This window comes from Condylura cristata, unplaced genomic scaffold (genome assembly GCF_000260355.1).
Source record: "Condylura cristata isolate star-nosed mole 26May11 unplaced genomic scaffold, ConCri1.0 scaffold00007, whole genome shotgun sequence".
Taxonomy (NCBI): domain Eukaryota; kingdom Metazoa; phylum Chordata; class Mammalia; order Eulipotyphla; family Talpidae; genus Condylura; species Condylura cristata.
In genome coordinates, this window is record NW_004567108.1 from 15996663 (window position 1) to 16016118 (window position 19456).

The window sequence follows — 19456 nt, forward strand, 5'->3', positions numbered from 1 at the left end:
ATTATTGTCTCTGTGAGTCACAGAGCAGTTGAACAATTTGCCTATGGTCATATATCATTCAGAACTCATCACATTCAAATCTTTTGCCCCTTTACACTGAACTGAGTTGCTTCTCATCAACAGGTTTATCATCCAAACATCCCCTTGTTATTGGGAAAATCATCACAGTTCTCTAGAGATTAGTCAAATGACTTTAGTAATAAGAGAATTGTACTTTCATAATAGCTATGTGGATATATTGTATTTATTTTTTAAAAAAATTACCCTAGGGACTTAGAAATAATTTTAAAAGGAAAATAATGAAGAATAAAATATAAACTGCTACTTAGGTTCTTTATGGAACAGAACATGAGCTTTAGAGAATTGTTCAAGGATGCAAAACAAAAGAAGAATCAATGTGCAGGAAGGTGGATCTGGAACCATTTTTGGCACAGGGCCTTGGAGGGAAAGGTAAAGCGTGATTTGACTGGAAGGAGACAGGAGATCTCCTTTAATGGTGGGCAAACAGCCACTAGAAAGTATGTACCCATAAGGTCTGAGTATGGGTGTTCATGGAAGAAGGCTCTGCTCTTTCTCCCCAACTGCATAAACTGCAGACAAACAGCTGGGGAAGACTTTTCTTTCTCCACCCACCCAAACTGGAAGATTAACTCAGATTAAAGAATAATCATCGTATTTATTGCAGAATTTACAAAGCTATGAGGCTGCTATGGGATTTGGGGACCTTGATGGTTCCGAATGAGTTAAGATATACAAGCATATGGTTAAACCCTTTTTTTGATTAGCTCAATAATAACATTTGAAAAGGTATCTGTTGCACATGTTACTGTTTAAGGTTAGGTAGGCTATCAGTAGGATGTTATTATTTTTGCTGTTATAAAGGAAAAGCAAAATAATAACCATGCCATTCTCTGCATCCCTAAGTCACAGAATGAGAGGATTTCTGAGGACGTTTTAGAAGTCAGACTCCAAATACTGACATTGCTCCTCCCTGAGGAAGTTCAATAATGACCATTCACTCTTTTTCCCATCTTACCTGATTCCAAAAACATCCTCTGACTTCAGTCTTTCTCCCTGCATTCTGTGATTGTGGTTCACTGTCAACACACCCATTCATCTTTTAAATGAAGGCTTTTGTATAATCCTGCCAGGAAATGGAAAATAATCTTTTATGATAACTTCCATTGTGTTTACCCTTGAAACATACAGTTTCAAAAGACTATCTAAATTGATAACAGCTTTGAAGGTATGGAACAACTGGATGAAAGTGTTACATTTTTAAATGTTGAGTCCTATAGAACTTCCTGTTTCAATCTCAAAATTGTCTTTATTCCTAAGCCCAGAAATATGAAGTTTTCCTTATATTATTTCATATATGCACATGCAGCCTATGATATCTAAAATGTAATTTTTTAAGATCACTAAAACATGTTAAGATATGATAAAAATAGATTTTTTTTAAAGATTTATTTATTTGTGCACACAGAACTGGGGTACAGGCTAGAGGCTCAGGGGCGGTGAGAGGCTTCACCAGAGACAGAGTGGGGAGCAGAACAGGCAGATCTACGAAGTACACTGCTGAGGGGAGCAGCAGGAGGGTCAGGAGAGGTCTGCCATGCCATGTGGTCACCTCCAGGGCAGGCGGGAATCGAACTCATGTAGAAGCAGCTTTAGATTCTCAGTGCTGTGCTTTAACCCACTGCACCACCAGGGAGGACCTAGATTTTTTTTTTTTTAGGAAAAGAGCATACATATTTGCACTTAGCATTTAGGATGTTACTGGATCCACAGGAATATATTTTTTGTATATTTTCAAGGAGTCATGTTATTAAATTATACTTGGCAACTGTTTATTATGTACATAAATGAAATTATTGAGGAAAATATATAATCCTTGACTAAAACAAGTGACTAAATGCTAGTAGCTAGTATCAGAAGGTAAATAACCTGAACCAAAATTGTAGCAACTTTCTATGGGTATTGATTCCCAAGCTTAAAAATTAAAAGTGTTCATTAAAATAGTCCTTACTAAAGATTATGTAAAACTAAAAATGCATCATATACTGTAATGCTTATATTCAATTCTACTTTCCTGGTAAAATTCTGTCACTTGGAGTGATTCTAAATCTCCTTTGGTAAATAATAATTAAATATAAATGCCATCTGTTATTAAGATTGTCAGATACATGCCAGAAAAAAAAAAAACAACGTATGCGTGATCATTCCAGAGCATGCAAAGTGTGATGAAACAATTGCTAGTGTTTTCTTTTACTCAGCAAAAATCATATTTTAGAATATTAGGAGAAGCTTGAGTAAGAGTCAGGCAATCTGTCACCAAGACATTCTTTCCACTGATTGTCAAGGAATTTTCCATAAACACACTCCTCCCACAGAGTGAGCTTTGGTGAGTACTATCTAATTATAATGATGGCAATGTTAGCATGGTGGCAAGCCCGTGTGGCAGGCCCACGCTAGCTTCCCATGTTAAGCCCCTCCTCACCCAGGGCTGCTCTGGTAAGAAGCAGCCCTTACTCATGAGTCAATGGGTTCTTACCAAATTCACCTCCTGTCAATGACTGTAGGGTGATCTTGGGCAAATTATTTAACCTCTCTCTGTTTCACGTACCTCAGCTGGAAAAGGGGGTATTTTATGTGGTTGTTATGAACACTAACACAATATATATAAAGATTAGAAACAGTCTGAGGCATACAACACGCAACTTAAGTATGATCATTAACACAATCCCTGGACCCAGTTCCAGTTGCAGCGACTCTGCAACCCAAACTATTCTTGGACTCTAGCAGGGGATCCAGGAAGAATCCAACTCAGCATCCTCAGAAGGCACCAGGTCCCACTGGGGAAGGTGTGGTCCTACAAGACAGTGTCCACTCTCGCACTCCAGGTGCCAGTTTCAGCCCCAGGTTGGCCCACTTGCTTCTGACTAGACTATGTAAACCAGAGATGGCCAACCCTCAAACTCCCCCTCTTAGTTTCAGTCCATTTGTTCATCTCGCCCAGAATTCAAAGAATCATTTTACTCGCTGACTGTAAGTTTATTATAAAATAGACACTGGAAAGCAAGCATCAGGTGGGAGAGTTGTGTAGGACAAGACCTGGGGTGGGGTGGAGCTGCCCTTAACTCCCCAGATCTGTGCTCACCAACCCAGCTCTCCAGACCCTCTTCCGTGAGGTCCGTCAAAATGATGATGGTTTATATCACCATGATAATGTGATTAGTAAGAAAAAATAAACATTTGCTCTTGGATCCCATTCTTGGAAGAGAATTCCTAAAGTGTATTTGATTGTATACAATATGATACAAACTATTCTATTATCCAATATGTTATGGTGCTACCCTAAATATGCATCTACCATTCTGGGCACCTACCATGTTACCCTAGAGCAATTGCTGGCAAAAATCAAACCACCTTAAAAATTAAAAGTAATTAAGCCATGAGGTGTTTCCCCAGAGACTATAAGTAAGCACCTGAAATTAAAACACTCATCACAGTAAAGCTCCAGGCAGGTACATCTTATCTCTAAACATCAAGGGCCAAGCACATCAGAATTTCCTTTCTCCAGTGGAAGCATCTGGAGTCTGCTAAAACTAGAACACTGGTGCCAGTAAACCACACGAACTCCTTTTCTTCTAAGCTGGATCAGGACCCGGGGTAATGGCTTTAGCGAGTAGGTTCTGAGCGAACTTGGCTTTTGCCAAGAGGCTACCTAGAGAGAAAACAGTCCCCTAAAGTCTGACCTCTCTCTCTTTCTTCCAGAGAGGCGACATGTAGTTGTTCAAGGCCAATAAAAACCTAAACACTGACAAGGAAGACCTTCTTTCAGATTCCTCTTGGGGACTCTTAGATTCAGTACCCGGACTCAGAGACAGGGCACAACTTCAGAACTCTGACTTTGGCTGAGCTAGATCGTTCAAATACATAGTTTTTACAGAAATTCAGAGGAAGCAGTCTGTTGCTTCTGTGGATCAGCCTTGGGGTTAACCCAATGGGAGACATTTGAGTGGACCTTCCAGTAAGATAAGCAGAAGTAGAATATTACAGATGGAGGAGAAAACAGTAGACATTGAGATTTTGAGGTTGCATGACATATTTAGGGAACAACTTTCAGATCAGCTGGGGCAAGAGGCAGGAGTTGAGGACCACAAAAAGCTATCGTCAGGTTGTGAAGTCTCAAGCAAAAGACAAAGAAGAGAATTATCAAAGGGTTAGCACTAAGGGCTGTAGAGAGCTGAGTAGAGGAAAGAAAGAGACTGTATCTGAGAGAACAGCAGACCCTGTTCCACAAAGCCTCAAGCTAACCTAGAGGTAGGAGTAAGTACACCTGAAGGGAGTAACTAGAAAGTTCTGTGGGTTTTTCTAGCTCTCAGAAAAACTGTAAAAACATGAGACTTTGCAGGTAAGTCCCATGTTTTGATCTGAAAGCTATTTACATTAGCCTGACATTTACACAAAACAAAGTTTCCTTAAAAAGTTCTAATAGAGAAGGATTGATGTTATTGACAGGAGTATCTTACTAGGTGGCAAAATCTAGGGGTTACAGCAAAAAGGCTTGTGGCCCCAATGTGCTCCATGATTCTCTCAGGGACTGAACTGCCTTGTCATCACAGTCAGATGCCAGAAGCACTCTAGTATCCTAAGCTGCCTTTCCATCTGGTGAAACCAAGTTTCAAAGATTTCTTCAGGAGGAAACATATTCTCATGACACTAGAGAATTTACATTTGACAAATAAAAGTGCGTGCTCAGAATTCAAGATGACACATTCTGGAAAATTTGTCCTTAAAACCAAAAACATGAAAGCTAACTAAATCAATTACTAAAGATAAAACCCTTTCCTTTAGCACTGGGAGACCTTTACCACCGAGAGACTTAATTGCCCATGGCTTTATGCATATGTTCACTAACATATGTGCAGGGCAGACACAGACTTGGGGGTTGGTGTGGGAGACTGACAAGCCACCCAATGTGCAGATAAGTCAAAGAATAGGTATCAGCCACAGAAGGCCCACTTTACATGGAAAGTAATATTTTGAATTTAATTAAAGCAGGGCTCTGTTTTAACAGCAACTGCAAATATATATATATATATATATAAAATGTTCCATGTCTATATATATATATATGACCTAAAAGGAAGGGGGCAAATGAAGCTCAGCTCATATGGGTTCAGAAAGGTAGGGGCAGGTTGGCTGATGCCACAGATTTCCACTAAAAGACATGAAGAGATAGGAGATCAATGAAGATTTATTCTTTTAAGCATCTAGCAAGCGTGTAGCGCTCATCCTGGCACCATGGACCACAAAGAAGTGGGTGGTGGTTCTGTCAGCAGCGTAGCAAATCTAGGCGAGGTCTGTGAAGCAGCAAACCAAATGAAACACGGAGCATGTAGGTCAACAGAAAGACTCTAATAAAATATCACACCGATACATCTAGTTTTCCACAACACGACAAAATAGAACAATATTATCGAAAGATCATTCGTGTCATCGAAGATGTGGGCAGCAGATATGTGGTCACAGTGTGACAGGGTGGTCCCTAGGAAAAAGGGTCAGAAATGGCCAGACAAGCCTGGGAGGAAAAGAGCAAAATCAAAATCACTATAAACACTGCCATAGTCACCTCCCTACAGGTCTCTCACCCACATCTGCCTTAACCAGTCCAGGGCCAGGAAACAAGCCCGGTTTCTTCATCACATGCTTGCTGCTCCAGGTGGCTTCCTCGGGTCTCCTTGTTCTCCATCCAGCTTCCTTCCTTTCTTCTCTTCTCATTCCTTCTCTTCTCTCCTTTTTCTCTGCTCAGCTCCACCCTCCTGGATGTGGCAGGGAACCTGGAACTTCCCCTTTTCCTAGGGAACACCCTGTTACAACAGTTCTCTGCTTTCAGAGAGAAAATGGTATTTTGGGTGATTTAATTTTTTTTTCCTTTCTGTCCAGATAAATATATGTTCCCTCCTCAAAAAAAAAAAAAAATGAACAACCAAATGTGCTTGAAAAGTTAGATGTTTGGAGAAAAGAGCAAGAGGGGGCATGAGACACAACCCCTTTAGGAAACTAGCCCGTGAGCCTCAAGGTAGATTCACAAGTTTGAACCCCTGCAGCCGGAGAAGCTGGATGCAGGCAGGAGGGAAGAGATGGCCAGGCAGACCCTACGCGCACACACAGCTGCATGTGTCCTATTTCTTTTTTCTCACCATGGGAAAGACAGAGCAGCGAAAGCCGTGCCCCTCTTGTTAGGGAGAGATGGATTCCAGAGTAAAGGCCATGGCACCTGTTATGCCGGAATGGGACGCACTACCCAAAAAAAGCCAGCCACACCACTGTAAACACAAGAGGAAACTTTATGCAAGCTCAAGCTTGGGCCCAACTGCACACCAGAGGCACCTGGGTGGTAGGAAGGCCCAGAACAAAGGGAAGAGCAGATTATACAGTCCCTTTTTGGCGTACAGTCCTCGGGACAAAGGAGTAGCTAGTGACTGGTTTGGCTGACCTTTACATGGTTTCCTAAATATGGTGAGGCTGGCTTTCGGCCACGATTGGCCCCTACACCTTATCTATACAGGAATGCACAAGAATGCAGGTTCCACCCAGCAGGGAGTAAAAGTTTCCCCAGGAATGGCGGTTTTAAGAACATGGCACTGATTATGTTCTTAGCACCCATATGAGGAAACTGCAGTCATGGAGCGGCAAGGTTAGGGACTCTGCTAATGCACCCGCCTGCAGCCCGGACAAGCTCTGTGGCTTGGGCTAATTGATTAACCTCTCTGTGTCCTAGTGTTGTTATTGTTTTAACCATATAATGGCAATAATAGTAATTGTTCCATTTTTTTTCACTGCAAAGTAATACTAATAAATAGACTAAGTATTAATGAGATGTCTCTGTAAAAAAAAAAAAAAAAAAAACAAAAAACAAAACAAAAAACAACCAAAATGCCTGATAAGTAATAACCACTCACTTTAATTTTTTTCCAAAATAAGGAACAAATGTTGGGGGTAGAGATTAAACAAAACTAAGGGTAGACATTGATAGTGACTTAAAAATAACAACATGGAGTTGTTTTAAAGGCAGGGGTCCACCAGATGACGTGAGTCCAGTCACTGAAAAGCGGAAAAGGCTGCAGAAGCTTGACCATTACTGGCCAAAGAGGAACAATCAGTTTTTGAAAATTTGGCTTAAAAAATACCCTTGGCTTGTCTATGATGAAATATTAAATCTTATGTTCTGTGGCCTGTGTCGAAAACACGGAGTGAAGTCCAGAGGAAGTCAAGTGAGTTTTTTTTATGGCACTGACAACTTCCGTACGGAATTCCTCAATGCACATCACCTCAGTGAGGCTCATGCCAAGGCTTCACTAATGGAAGCGACCAGTGGTTCTCCAGTGAACAGAGCCACCACAGAGCTGATGGTGAGGACCATGAGCAAAGTGACCCTCGGCAGAGTGGAGAACCTATTCAGGTCCTGCCACGCTATTGCCAAGACGGGGCGTCCCCTCAAAGATTTTATCTGGATGTGCAACTTGGATGATATGAAGGGTGTTGATATCGGCCCAGTATTCAGAACTAACAAATCAGCAAGAACATTTACATATTTTATTGCTGAAGTTGAACGGAGAAGTCTAAGAGAGAAGCTAGAAAAAAGCAAGTTTTTCTCCGTCATCAGTGATGGAATGGCAGACAGTCCAATAGAGGAGGCTGAGCTAGTCTATGTGCAGTTTGCATATGCAGGAAAAGTGCATTGTCAAATTGTTGGGGTACAGACAGTAGAAAAGAAGGAACCTCTGGCAATAAAAAATGCCATTGAGAAGACACTGGAGAGAAATCTTCAACTTCGGCTGTCGAACCGAGACTGGGCCAAGAAACTGGTTGGATTTGGAAGCGATGGTGCTTTTGGCTCCGAAGGAGAGAACGGGGTGACCCTACTTCTACGAGAAATCCAGCCATGTGTGCTGACAGTGTATTGCTTTGCACATCACCTGGAGCTGTCTTACAGGGCAGTGTTCCAGAGCATTCCCCTGTATAACCATGTCAGCGAACTTCTTCACAGCATTTACCACTTCTATCACAGTTCTCCTCTCCATAAGAGTTCCCTGATAACTGTTTTCAAAGGCCTTCACCTGCGACCTGTGATGCCTTCCCAAATAGGAGGCAGAAGGTGGCTTCAGGGACTGCAGGTGGCCCTCCAGAACTTTCTCAAAGGATATCCTGCAATTGTCCAGCAACTGCATTCAGTAAGTATTTTTGACACAGGCTGCAATCTCAAGTTTTTGTTTTGTTTTGCTTTGTTTACAATACCAGGGAAAATTTACTTAACTTTAAGAAAGATGAACTGCTATTTTATTTCCCATCGTGTTTCAGACAGATGAGAGCATAAGTGACACAAGTCAACCAAGAGCCAAAGAACTTCTCCAGTTCCTCCTGCAAGCAGATATTGTGAAATTCATCCATTTCTTAGTGGATGTCATTAACGTCCTTAGCATCCTGTCCCGTGTCAATCAGAACAGAAATTCCTCAATCGCTGATATATTTGCCACATTAGAGTCAACTCTGGAAATGCTGAGAATCTATCAAACAAGGTAAGAAATCGGGGATGGCCTGGAGGTCTGTCAAATTAGACAATTCAACTCAAGAAATTATTTGCCAGCTTCCTTTTCACGTAATACTTCGGTGGTGGGGGGTGGGGGGTGTTGCATTTTTCTCTCTCCAGGCCAGGGCCGAAAGAACGTAGGGTAGCTTCAGTCACACATTTTCATGGTAACTGCCTTGGAGGAAAGGGAAACATTGCAGACATGCGAGACATGGTTTTAACACATCTGATCAAGAAGCTCCAAGGCTGTTTCAGAGATGCCAGCCAAGATGTGGTCAAAGCAACCATGATTGGAAGCTTTAAGCTGTGGCCTGCAAAGATAAATGAAGGTAACCTGTGTGTGCCGTTCTGAACCTATTGCTCTCTGCTTGTCTGAGTGAATTTCTCTCATGGATGTGACTTTCTTTCCTATATTGATGACAGAGTTTGGAGAAAAGGAGGTATCCGTCCTCCTAGCACATTATGAACCAGTACTGGAAGCGGCCAATGTGAAAATTGATGAAGTGGACACTGAGTGGAGCATGTTGAAATTGGAGATTTATGCCAGGTAACCATAAATTAGTTGACATTTAGGAATATTTGGGTAAAACTCGGGCATCTCAATCTTTTCCATTTTTTGTTTTCTAGATTTCAGAATATCCGCAAATTGACCTGGGATTTCGTGAATTCTGTTTACTTACACAAATATCCAAATATCTTGACACTAGTTGACCTGGTACTGACTCTCCCTGCAAGTTCAGCTGAGGCAGAACGTGGCTTTAGTCAGATGAAACGCACCAAATCTCAAATGCATGCCAAGATCAAAGCTGATAGTATGACAGACCTCCTGATAATTCAGTTGAATTCCCCAGATATTAATAACTTCGACCCTAGGAAAGCCATCCATTTATGGAATACAAGAACACCATCTTCGACTCGTAACACAAGACCTAATTCGGATTGCTCATCAAACTCAGAAAGCCATTATGAAAGTGATTAGTAAATGTGACAGATGTTGACTTCATCATTGATCACTGCAAAAAAGCAATTGCTTTTCAAAAACCTGAAATTTGAACGTGAAAGCAGTAACATCAAACATAAAGGGCATTTGGTGCCTTCCCTTTATACCAAAAAAAAAATAAAATATCTGAAGATTGGCTTCCCTGTAGACTTTCTGGTTCTACTCATATTCACACATCGCTTCACATTCTGTGAATGGAGGTGTACAGTGCTTCACACTGCTTTTGTGTCAGCTTTGTAAGAGTTATTTCTAAGGGTATCAGACTCTGCTTATGGGCCGGTCATCTTTAAGCCTCTCATACAATGGACTTCATTTTCTGGATAACTCAAATGATGGTTACTTAGATAACTTTGGGACAAATTGAGTGTTTATTATTTTATATGTTTACCTGTCTCTGTTATTGCATTACATAGGAAGACTTTATTACATGCCTTGACCCTTTTAAGTAACAGAGTCAAATATTAAAATTGTTTTGCATTTCACACTTAAGCCCTCAGGTAAATAATTCCTATGTTGTAAACGACAAGTATTGCCTTGTAACATTTATCTTAGACCACTGATGTTATAACCAGTAGAAAGATATTATAAATAGACCAGGATTTTTATGTATGTTGACCTCTTTATGATTTCAATCGAGTTTACTTGTGGTTTCATCTTGAGGAACATGAGTGATTAATTTCTAACTCATCTGAAACCAAATGTGATGTGACATAAAGATCATTTTACTGAAAATTCTTCAACCTGCGAAAATGTATTAATTGGATGCTCAGGCTTGGTAAGAAAGGATAGAGAACTTGCTTCTGAACAACCTGCTGGGTGACCAGTCATATCACAGAAAGAAAGACTCCATTTGCTATCCAGAAATTGCCTTCTAACTTTCAAAATTGTAGACTTGTTTTAAATCACTGAAATTTTAAAAGGACTGTTGCATTTTCCTAAAGATTAGAGGACATGATGAAGTTCATGTTGAACACTGACAAATGCAAAATTTTAGAAGTAAACCGAAAATTTTGAGATGCTACATCTGTTCTTAAATGAGAAGAACTTCGTATTCTGGACCTGAAAGATAATGCAAATACACATAGGCATCTCCTGGCTCTGGAAGGTATCTCTGCTGTGGAAGTTCAACAGACATTTTTCTAAGCAGACTCATTTATTTTGCTTTCTATTTCTTTTTTAATGCATGTGCATGTGAACTGAAATGAGAAACAGACATCTCTTTTGGACAAAAGTAGAGTCGTGTTTAAGAGAAAAGTATTTAAAACATTAGTGATTTTTTTATGAAATATTTTGGAATGTCGAGCCAATTGGATGTTTAAAATTAGCACTTTCAATCCAGTCATTTGACAGTTCACATCTACCATTTACAAAAAGCAACATAGTTTAATCTTAAGAGCAAAGTGAGGACAAATGTGTCACCTCTATCAAAATGGTGGTTTGCATACATGTGAAGCATCTTTAGCCCATATTTGCCAAAATATTCACTCTTGCTTTAATATATATAGGAAACCTTAAAGTATTTATTTTAATTCCAGTCAATCCTAAATAAAAAGTCAAAGAGGACTCAAAACTAAAATATATAACCTGAAAATTTGGTACACTGTAATGATTTATTACTTGGCCCAAAAGGACATTTGAATTTAGCTGAGAAATCATAGAATATTGGGAAATTATTATCTTTATGTTTTCAAATGTCTTCTGTTTCTCTAAATGTCACCATTTTAGATAATATGGATAAAGTGATTATATAAATACTATTGGATTTAGCAAAAGGAACAAATCTGATCACATAGTAAAACTGAAAAATACTTTTCATTATATCATAGGTACAATAGGAAGTAGGACATTTACTGACATTCTGCTGGATTTGGTGACCCTGAACCTTGGAACAAACAATCTTCCCAGTAGTTGGATGCACCTCACTCAGCCCGAAGTAAGATTCCCTTTTGTTTGGGTTTCAAATTTTTGAAAATTCTTCTCATCTGATCAATAAGTCAATGGTTTTTAGTCACCAGTATTTTCACAATCCCTGACATTTAGTAGGCAGTCAATAAAGCTGAAATTAACAAATAACTGAACTTCAACTGAACACATACTATGTACATGCTGAGGTTGAAGAATGGTGCTGTTAACAGGCAGCCAGAATAAAGACTATGAGGTTGGGTCCTTAAGTCTGTGTCTGTTATGACCAGAGAGACAGATTTTAACTGGCAGTAGCAGATGCTTCTGGCAGTTCTTAGATTTTATCATAATCTGGTCTTTAATTATATATCAGAAAACAAAATGATTAAGGAGTAGTTCCCTGTGGGCTGTAGAATCCCACACAATGATGGTCAGAGTGTTTATCCCTCCTCTGATGAAAAGGTGGAGAGGAATCACCTGGAGTTACATTTATTAATTCATTGTGTAGCAGCAAGCCAAAAAAAATAAATAAATAAATGTTAAGGAAGCAAAACCTAGATACTTTCTAGATCCTGTCTGCTGTGGATTGGTTGAAAGACCTTGGGAAAACAAGTCAAACCTGGCTTTACTCACCAAAGTAAAGCCCTATACCCTTCATCTGAATCTCTTACTGTGAAATTAGAGAGAGCTTCAAAATAGTCATCCAAAGACCCAGTGGCATTTCTTGTTTTCTTCTAGTTGCAGGAATTAACATCTTTGTTAGTAGTAAATCTGGAGTTGGTGGACTGGCGGAAGTTCCTCTTAGTAGCTGCAATGCCTTGGCCTCTGCCTCTGGAGGAAGAGCTCCTCAAGACTCTGCAGAAGTTCAAGGCTATGGATAGGAGTATGTCAGGCACCGTCACTCTGGAGCAGTATATACAGGTGGCACTAATGATACTTTTGACCTAACAAATGTATTTCTCATTGATGTTTTCAAGCCTTTGTTCTGCCTCTTGACCCTCTATCTGGGCACCAGAGGTGTACAAGTCTCAGGCAGAAATCTGTCTTCCACCCCTAGGACAAGGAACTGAAAAAGTGAGAGCTGCTCAGAAAACCAAAGGGTCTGAAAGAAGCCACGTAACCTGCATTGTCCTTATTCTGAGATCCAGCCTGGTCCTCCTGAACCTGGGCTGCACATTAGAATCACAACAGCCATCATAACAAAAAAACATAGAACAAAGAGCCTTGTGGTCATGAGGTTGGTGACCAATGAGCATTTATGTCAAATTGGATGTGACATGTCTGTGAGAAATGCAAACAGGAACGTCTAATTTGATATGACAGACACAGAAGAAATTGCAAGTCACTATGTCATGTAGATATTGTTGAACTTATGGATGGATGAGATCACCTGAGGGACATGTGCAAAGTGACAGATAATCCAGTAGCATGATACCTGGTCATTGAACTTGGCAGGTAGATATAACTGGTGACCTTACTGGTCACCAATATTGGTGGAGCACAAAATGTGTATTACAGAGGACTGGGGAAATGAATAAGTCTTTAGGAAGTGAAGAGTATAAAACTCAATTCATCTTTTAGAAGTATGAGTAATGGAGTGAGAATGAAATGCCCTTACTAAGAAGTACTGCTTGCTTTGTACCTCCTAATTAAATCCATCCTGTTGCTTACCATTGGACGTTGCTGCTAGGCACAAAGGATGGAGCAGTATTAAGGCACTGCTTGTGAAATAGGACAGTTTTCTCTAGGTGCCTGTCTCTCATATATAATTCACTCTTGGAAGATCACATCCCTTTGACTTGTCTTTTCTTCCTTGAAAGGATGTTGTACTGTTGACAGCCCTGGGGTTCCCACATGGATACAGTTGAACTAGAGGACATAGTACTTGCATATTGAAGCACTTCTTCCAAGGCTCTTCAACTTGGAGACTTAGTTGCTTGGACTCTGATAGATTCACTTCCCAAGGCGAGCAATTTATGAACGTGACCCCTGTCCTGGATTCACAACTTGCTAAAATGGCTTTGCTTAAAAACAAAAACAGAAAAAAATTTCTCTATTTTCATCATTGACTTATAATTTAAAAAGTGGAAACTTGTGAAATTACTAACCTTCACAGTAAAGTTTGTGCCAATTAACACATACTATGAATTTAAATAGCCTTTTGCACAAACATGAGATGAGCAAAGGCTGTTGGCAATCTTCACCAAAGTGCTGAGCCCAAACCTGACAGGTGTGAATTTCTTAGAGAAAATTGGCTGATACGTTTATGGAAATTTAGAACACACTCTGTGTTTTAAGAATGATTAATTCCCAAGCTCTACCGTCCTCCCTTTTTCCACCTAAATCCTACTCCTTAGGAGCGTAAAGTGAGGAGGACATTGGGAGAGCCCTTCTTGAAGAGCCCACAAAAGTCTTAAAAGACTTCCAACACTAACTCTCAATGTCAAAAAAAAAAAAATTCTAGGGCAAAATTTTGTGAGCTTTATTGAGAATATCACATTAGAACAGTAAAAAATAAGCATCACTGCATTGATGATACGTAAGCTCAGTTGATTGTTGGAAAGAAAGAAGGCATAAAGAATAGGCCAGAATTAGGTCTGGAAACCAGTGGTTTTTGGTGGAAGGGAGTGCTGGGATTAGGTCACTTCTCTGAAAGATGGTAAGTAAGGTCTGGGGACAATATGCTCACATGTGTAAAGTGTTTGCCCTGCATAAAAATTAAATTTGGCAAGACATTCTTTTTAAGTCCATGGAATGTAGTAGCTGATGTTCACTAGCAGAATGGAATGGCAACGAACAAGAGCATGGACTAAATGCCAAACATAAGGCAAAACCAGTCACATTAGACTTCAGGAGTGACATCAAGGAGGGCTCCCTGAGGAGATGAGAGCTGAGTGGAGTCTGGAAAGGTGTGTAGGTTTATATGGGCAGACTGAGGAACAATCACCTCAGTAGTGGGGGTGATGAGCAAAAGAATGAGAACAGGAAATGGGTCTAGGCAGAGAATGATATGTAGCGATTGAAATTTTGAGAGAATTGCTATGGTTGTGTGGTACAAGCTGAAATAAATAAGAGAGACTGGAAACAAAAACAGCACTGAGGTTACTGAAGTGGTCTACCAGTTATGATGAGCTTCAACAGCAAGGTGCTACAGTGGAAATGGAAGAAGATGAGGTGGGCGACGCACAGCCAAGTGGAACTTGGTCATTGGTGTCATGTTTGGGCTGAGAAAGAGAAATGTCATTAAAAGGTAGACCACCAAGCTCTTGAGATAGTTGGTCACATAGCAAACATTTTTCCAGCATCCAGTGCACACACCAGCACCTCGCTAGGCTGTAAGAGCAATGAGCCACATGAACAAGACATGTGAGTTGGGAGCTCGTGTCCCAGAATTTCACCAGACAGCAGAATCAGTGGCCTCCCAGTTTCATCACAGGCTCCAACAGTCAAACTACAGCTCGTGTCCCCAGTCTGTGTGCTTTAGTTATAGTAAGTTACAGTGCATTTTGCTGAACTAATACATACATTGCCAATTTTTTTTAATGAAAAATACAAAATAATAAGATCAAATTGCAAATAAATGGAAGTTCTAGTGTTTTCTCCATGGTTTCTGAACCCTACCTTGAAGACTACTCTGCACTCAAGTCCTGAACAAATCGGTTTCTATCTCTTTAACTTTAGAGGAATGACTACATTCCAGCATAATACTTCAATGATTTTGTCTCCTTTTTTATTTTTTTAAATAGGCTGGCCTGTGGTTTACAGGAGATGAAAACATGAAAGTTCCAGAAAGTCCTTCTGAGCCCTTGCCATTCAATAGGCAGGAACATCTTATAAAGGTAATTACTATGATCACTGAAAACGTGACTTCTACAACACTGATCAATTTCATTGTCTTTTTTCCCGTTTATGTAATTTGCTTTCAATTCCATCCCTGTCCTCCAGTTCCTTTCCCCACCATGTATGCTTTAATATTCACTAAGGTGGAAGCAGAAAAATGTCATGTGGGAGAGAGCAGGGGACAAAATCTCAGAGTCCTACTGTTAGTTTGCAGTGGGATCTGGAACAATTTCACAACCTCTCTGGGTTTTACATTATTCACCTATCAAATAACCTCAGATGTCACTCAATATATTTGTCTCTTTGTCTCCTTCTCATACTAAAAGCTTAGGGTAGAATTGTCAACCTACCTGCGTGTGTTTTTATTCATTTCTCTTTGATCTTGACTAACTTGTATAGCATTCCAAGGATTTGCATATAGTGTTACCCGTGACCCATCAGATTATTATTATCAACAAGAATATTATCAAAATGTTGTTAAATCATTATTGTTATTAGTCAGTATCCCTGAAGTCACAATAGAAAACAAGACAGGAATATCTAAATGCCGATCTGACTTCAGTCTAAATGCTGAAAATGCAAAAACAGACTGAATGTGCACAAAGTCAATAAGATATGAGGAAAGTTGAACATCAGATTTTGAAGTCATAACAAGCTATATATCGATTGCTCATTTTTCAGGTAGTCATTCAAAATGGCATGACTACCTGAAAATGCATGATTCTAGTTACAGCTTTAAAATGAACACTTCTCTTTATGGGATACATATCTTTTAAGCACCATTTCTAGAGGCCAACAAGAGACCCAAAGAGAGGAAGGCATCAGGGAATCACCAGAAAAAAAGAAAAAAGAAATCCCAAGAAATGAGGCTGGCAATTATAAATGGGAAGCTGGTTTGTGTTTGGGTTGTTGTAGTTTTTCTCCTAACATGAAACTGGAGCTCTGAGATCAAGCCTCCAGCAAAGTTCTATTTATTTATGCATATAGAACTGGGGTACAGGCCAGAGGTGCAGGGGTTGAAAGGCTTCACCAGAGACAGAGTAGGGAGCAGAACAGGCAGATCAACAAAGTACACTGCTGAGGGGAGTAGCGGGCGGGTCAGGAGAGTTCTGCCACGCCATGTGGGTCAGCTGCAGGGTGGGGATCGAACTCATGCTGAAGTGGCTTTAGCTTCTTAGTGCTGTGCTTTAACCCACTGTGCCACCAGGGAGGGCCCAGCCTCTGAATCCTCTTAAGGAGAGGACTTGGATCACAGCCTAAGGTCCCAGCAGTCCCCCTGCCTTGTCATCTGTGCTCATTACAATCCAGGGCCTGCCTCCGAGTCACCCCACAGGAGCTCCTGGGCCAGGTCTGCTCCGCTGTCCACAGTCTGAGTGATCCCAGAGTTTCACACCCTGAATATAAAGTCTATCTGCCTCAAAAACGGAACACTGAAACATATCTGTGTTGCAATAACATCACTGTGACAACACACTTCCTCATGACTGATGAGATTCAGCAGACTGTGTCCTGACTTCCCACTCAATACCAAGAGCAACTATTCCAGTATTTTAAAATCCCTTAGGGATTTCCTGAGAAACGGCAATTTAATTTTACCATATTCAAATCCCTGGATGTTGTTTTAATTTATTTTCCACACTTCTGTCTGTTTGGAAATCCTTCCATTACTTTGGGCTATTAGTGTTTATTAAAGTCAGGCTTATGATGAGAGTTCAGGCTCACTTGCAGTGACCTCCAAATGTCTACTTGTGCTCCAAGCATTGGACTCCTAGATGCGACTCCCTATCGGACATCTCCACCTACATCTCAAATGCACCAGATAGCTCAGAAATACAAAGGGACATAAAAGACTATTGTGGGTACTCTGTGCCAACATGTTGGAAAATACGGAAGAAACAGACAACTTGTTAGATGTGTACAACCTTCCATGGATGAACTAGAAGGAAAAACGTAAATGAAAACATAGGCAAACACACCACAAGAATGGCTGCTGTGATCTTTGGGGACCTAACTCCAGTGACAAGAGAAACAAAAGCAAAAATAAACAAATGGCTACTCATCAAACTAAAAAGCTGCTGTATAGTGAAAAAAAAAACTATCATGAAAACAAAGACTTTGTACAGAATGGGAGAAAGTACTTCTGCATCATATATCTGACAAAGAGCTAATCTCCAAGATCCACAAAGAAGTCATACAACTTAATAAAATGTAAACAAAGAATCCTGACACAAAATGGGCAGAAAAAATAAATAGACGCTACCCCAAAGAAGGCACACAGATAGCCAGCAGGCACATGAAACAAAGTTCAACATCACTTATCATCAGGGAAATGCAAATCCAAATCACAATGAGATAGCACCTCGCTTCTGAGAGAATGGCCTATACACACACACACACACACATGTATATAGACATATATACATGTGTGTACACATATATGTATGTGTGTGTATATATACATGTGTGTGGGTGTGTGGATATGGAGAAAAGGACCATCTTGATGTTCCTCATACACACTTGGTGGAAAATGCAAACTAGTTCAGCTACTATAGAAAACAATATGGAAACTCTTCAAATATATAAAAATAGATATGCCGGATGACCCAGAAATTCCACTCCTAAGTATTCACTTGAAGAACACAGAAACACCATTTTGAAGGTGTATATGCGCTCCTACTGTTTACAGCAGCCAAGTTTTGCAAACAACCTAAGTTCTCCATGACCTAAAAGTAATTAAAGAAGATGTCAGATAGACAGACAGACAGACAACAGATTTCTGTTCCACTCTCAAAGGAGATGAGCTCTTGCTATCTGTGACAGTGTGGCTAGGAACCGGAAGGGATTATGCTAAACAAAGTAAGTGAGAAAGAGAAAGACAAATGCATGGTTTCCCTCCTACGTGGAGTATACAGAAGCGAAACAAAGGAACTGACAAAACTAAACCCAAACTCTAGAAATACGACTGCACAATTGAGACTACTGGGGAGGGAAGGTGAACAAAAGGGACTGGTGGGGGCCTCGTGGACTATGGTGGGGGACTCTGGGTGCTTTGGTGGTGGGTGTGGTGAGGTAACACACCTCTCAGTATGTGAACCTGTCCCCTAACTCATAAGCAGTGTACATCAATGTTATACAATAAAATTCAAATAAACAGATAAGTAATTTTTGCAATACCCACAACTTTAAATGCAAGAATAAAAAAAAAAAAAAGAGGCACACATTTTGTGGGGATGCATTCTTATTCAGACATACATTTCAAATTTCATGGGGATGAAGGGACAGAAGTGTCCCAAACAGGTTTTCATTCTTATGATAATCTTTTATACTGCCAACCTGGATGGACCCTTAAGAATGGGTTTGATGTAGCAGAAAATATTCTCTCTCAGAGTAATCCGAAGAGTTGGGGGAGGGGGACCACAGTGGAAATGCCCCATTCCACCCAAGCTCTCTAATCAAAGGTGGTAATAAATCTAACCAGCATGCTCCTTGTTAGGAGTGGAGGTAAGCCAACCTCAGGCTTTAGATATGCTTGTTGTAAAAAGAAGCTTCTCTAAAAAGAAATAGGTTCGACAAGATGTTCTCAGAATATCAGTTGCTGCTTGAAGCTTTACAGCCAACACATAGTTTATCTTCTCATCTGTCTTCTAGATGAGAAATTGTTGATCCACACAGTTGCTGCAAAAACCTTCTCCCAAAGCTTTTCAACCCTACACCCCCACACACAACTTCCAGTGTCTACAGGGACAGGAAAAGAGGGTATGCCTCTTCATCTAGCAGGTTGGGTGGGCTGAAAGAGGAGGTGGGCAGAAAGCAGTTCTTCAAGGCACAGTTCCTGTCACCTGAAGGTGTAATAAATTTGCCGTTACAGAAATGCACACAAGCATGAAGAGCCATGAACATGGAAATTTTGATGTCTGGCAGAATAGAATAAAACGCGCCTCGGGGTCAATTGGGATTGTCGTACACACCTGCACACATACACTCACGTGCACAGAGTGGCTGAATGAAAAAACTTGAGGGTCACATGGACCTCTCAGGAATTTTTTTGATTTTTAGCATGAAAGACCAGATGTGATTTCCAGTCCATGTTGTTTCTATTTAAGTTATTAGATTTT

The 19456-nt window shown here is 40.3% G+C and overlaps 1 protein-coding gene across 1 annotated transcript in view; it reads left to right on the forward strand.

The window, feature by feature from the left end:
* Positions 1-19456, forward strand: part of SPEF2 (sperm flagellar 2) — a 125749-nt gene that overhangs the window by 94724 nt on the left and 11569 nt on the right. The window contains exons 28-30 of the mRNA XM_012721753.1: positions 11426-11532; positions 12240-12422; positions 15248-15340. Of these exons, the coding sequence (XP_012577207.1) occupies positions 11426-11532; positions 12240-12422; positions 15248-15340 (383 nt within the window). The remainder of the gene's footprint in view (positions 1-11425; positions 11533-12239; positions 12423-15247; positions 15341-19456) is intronic.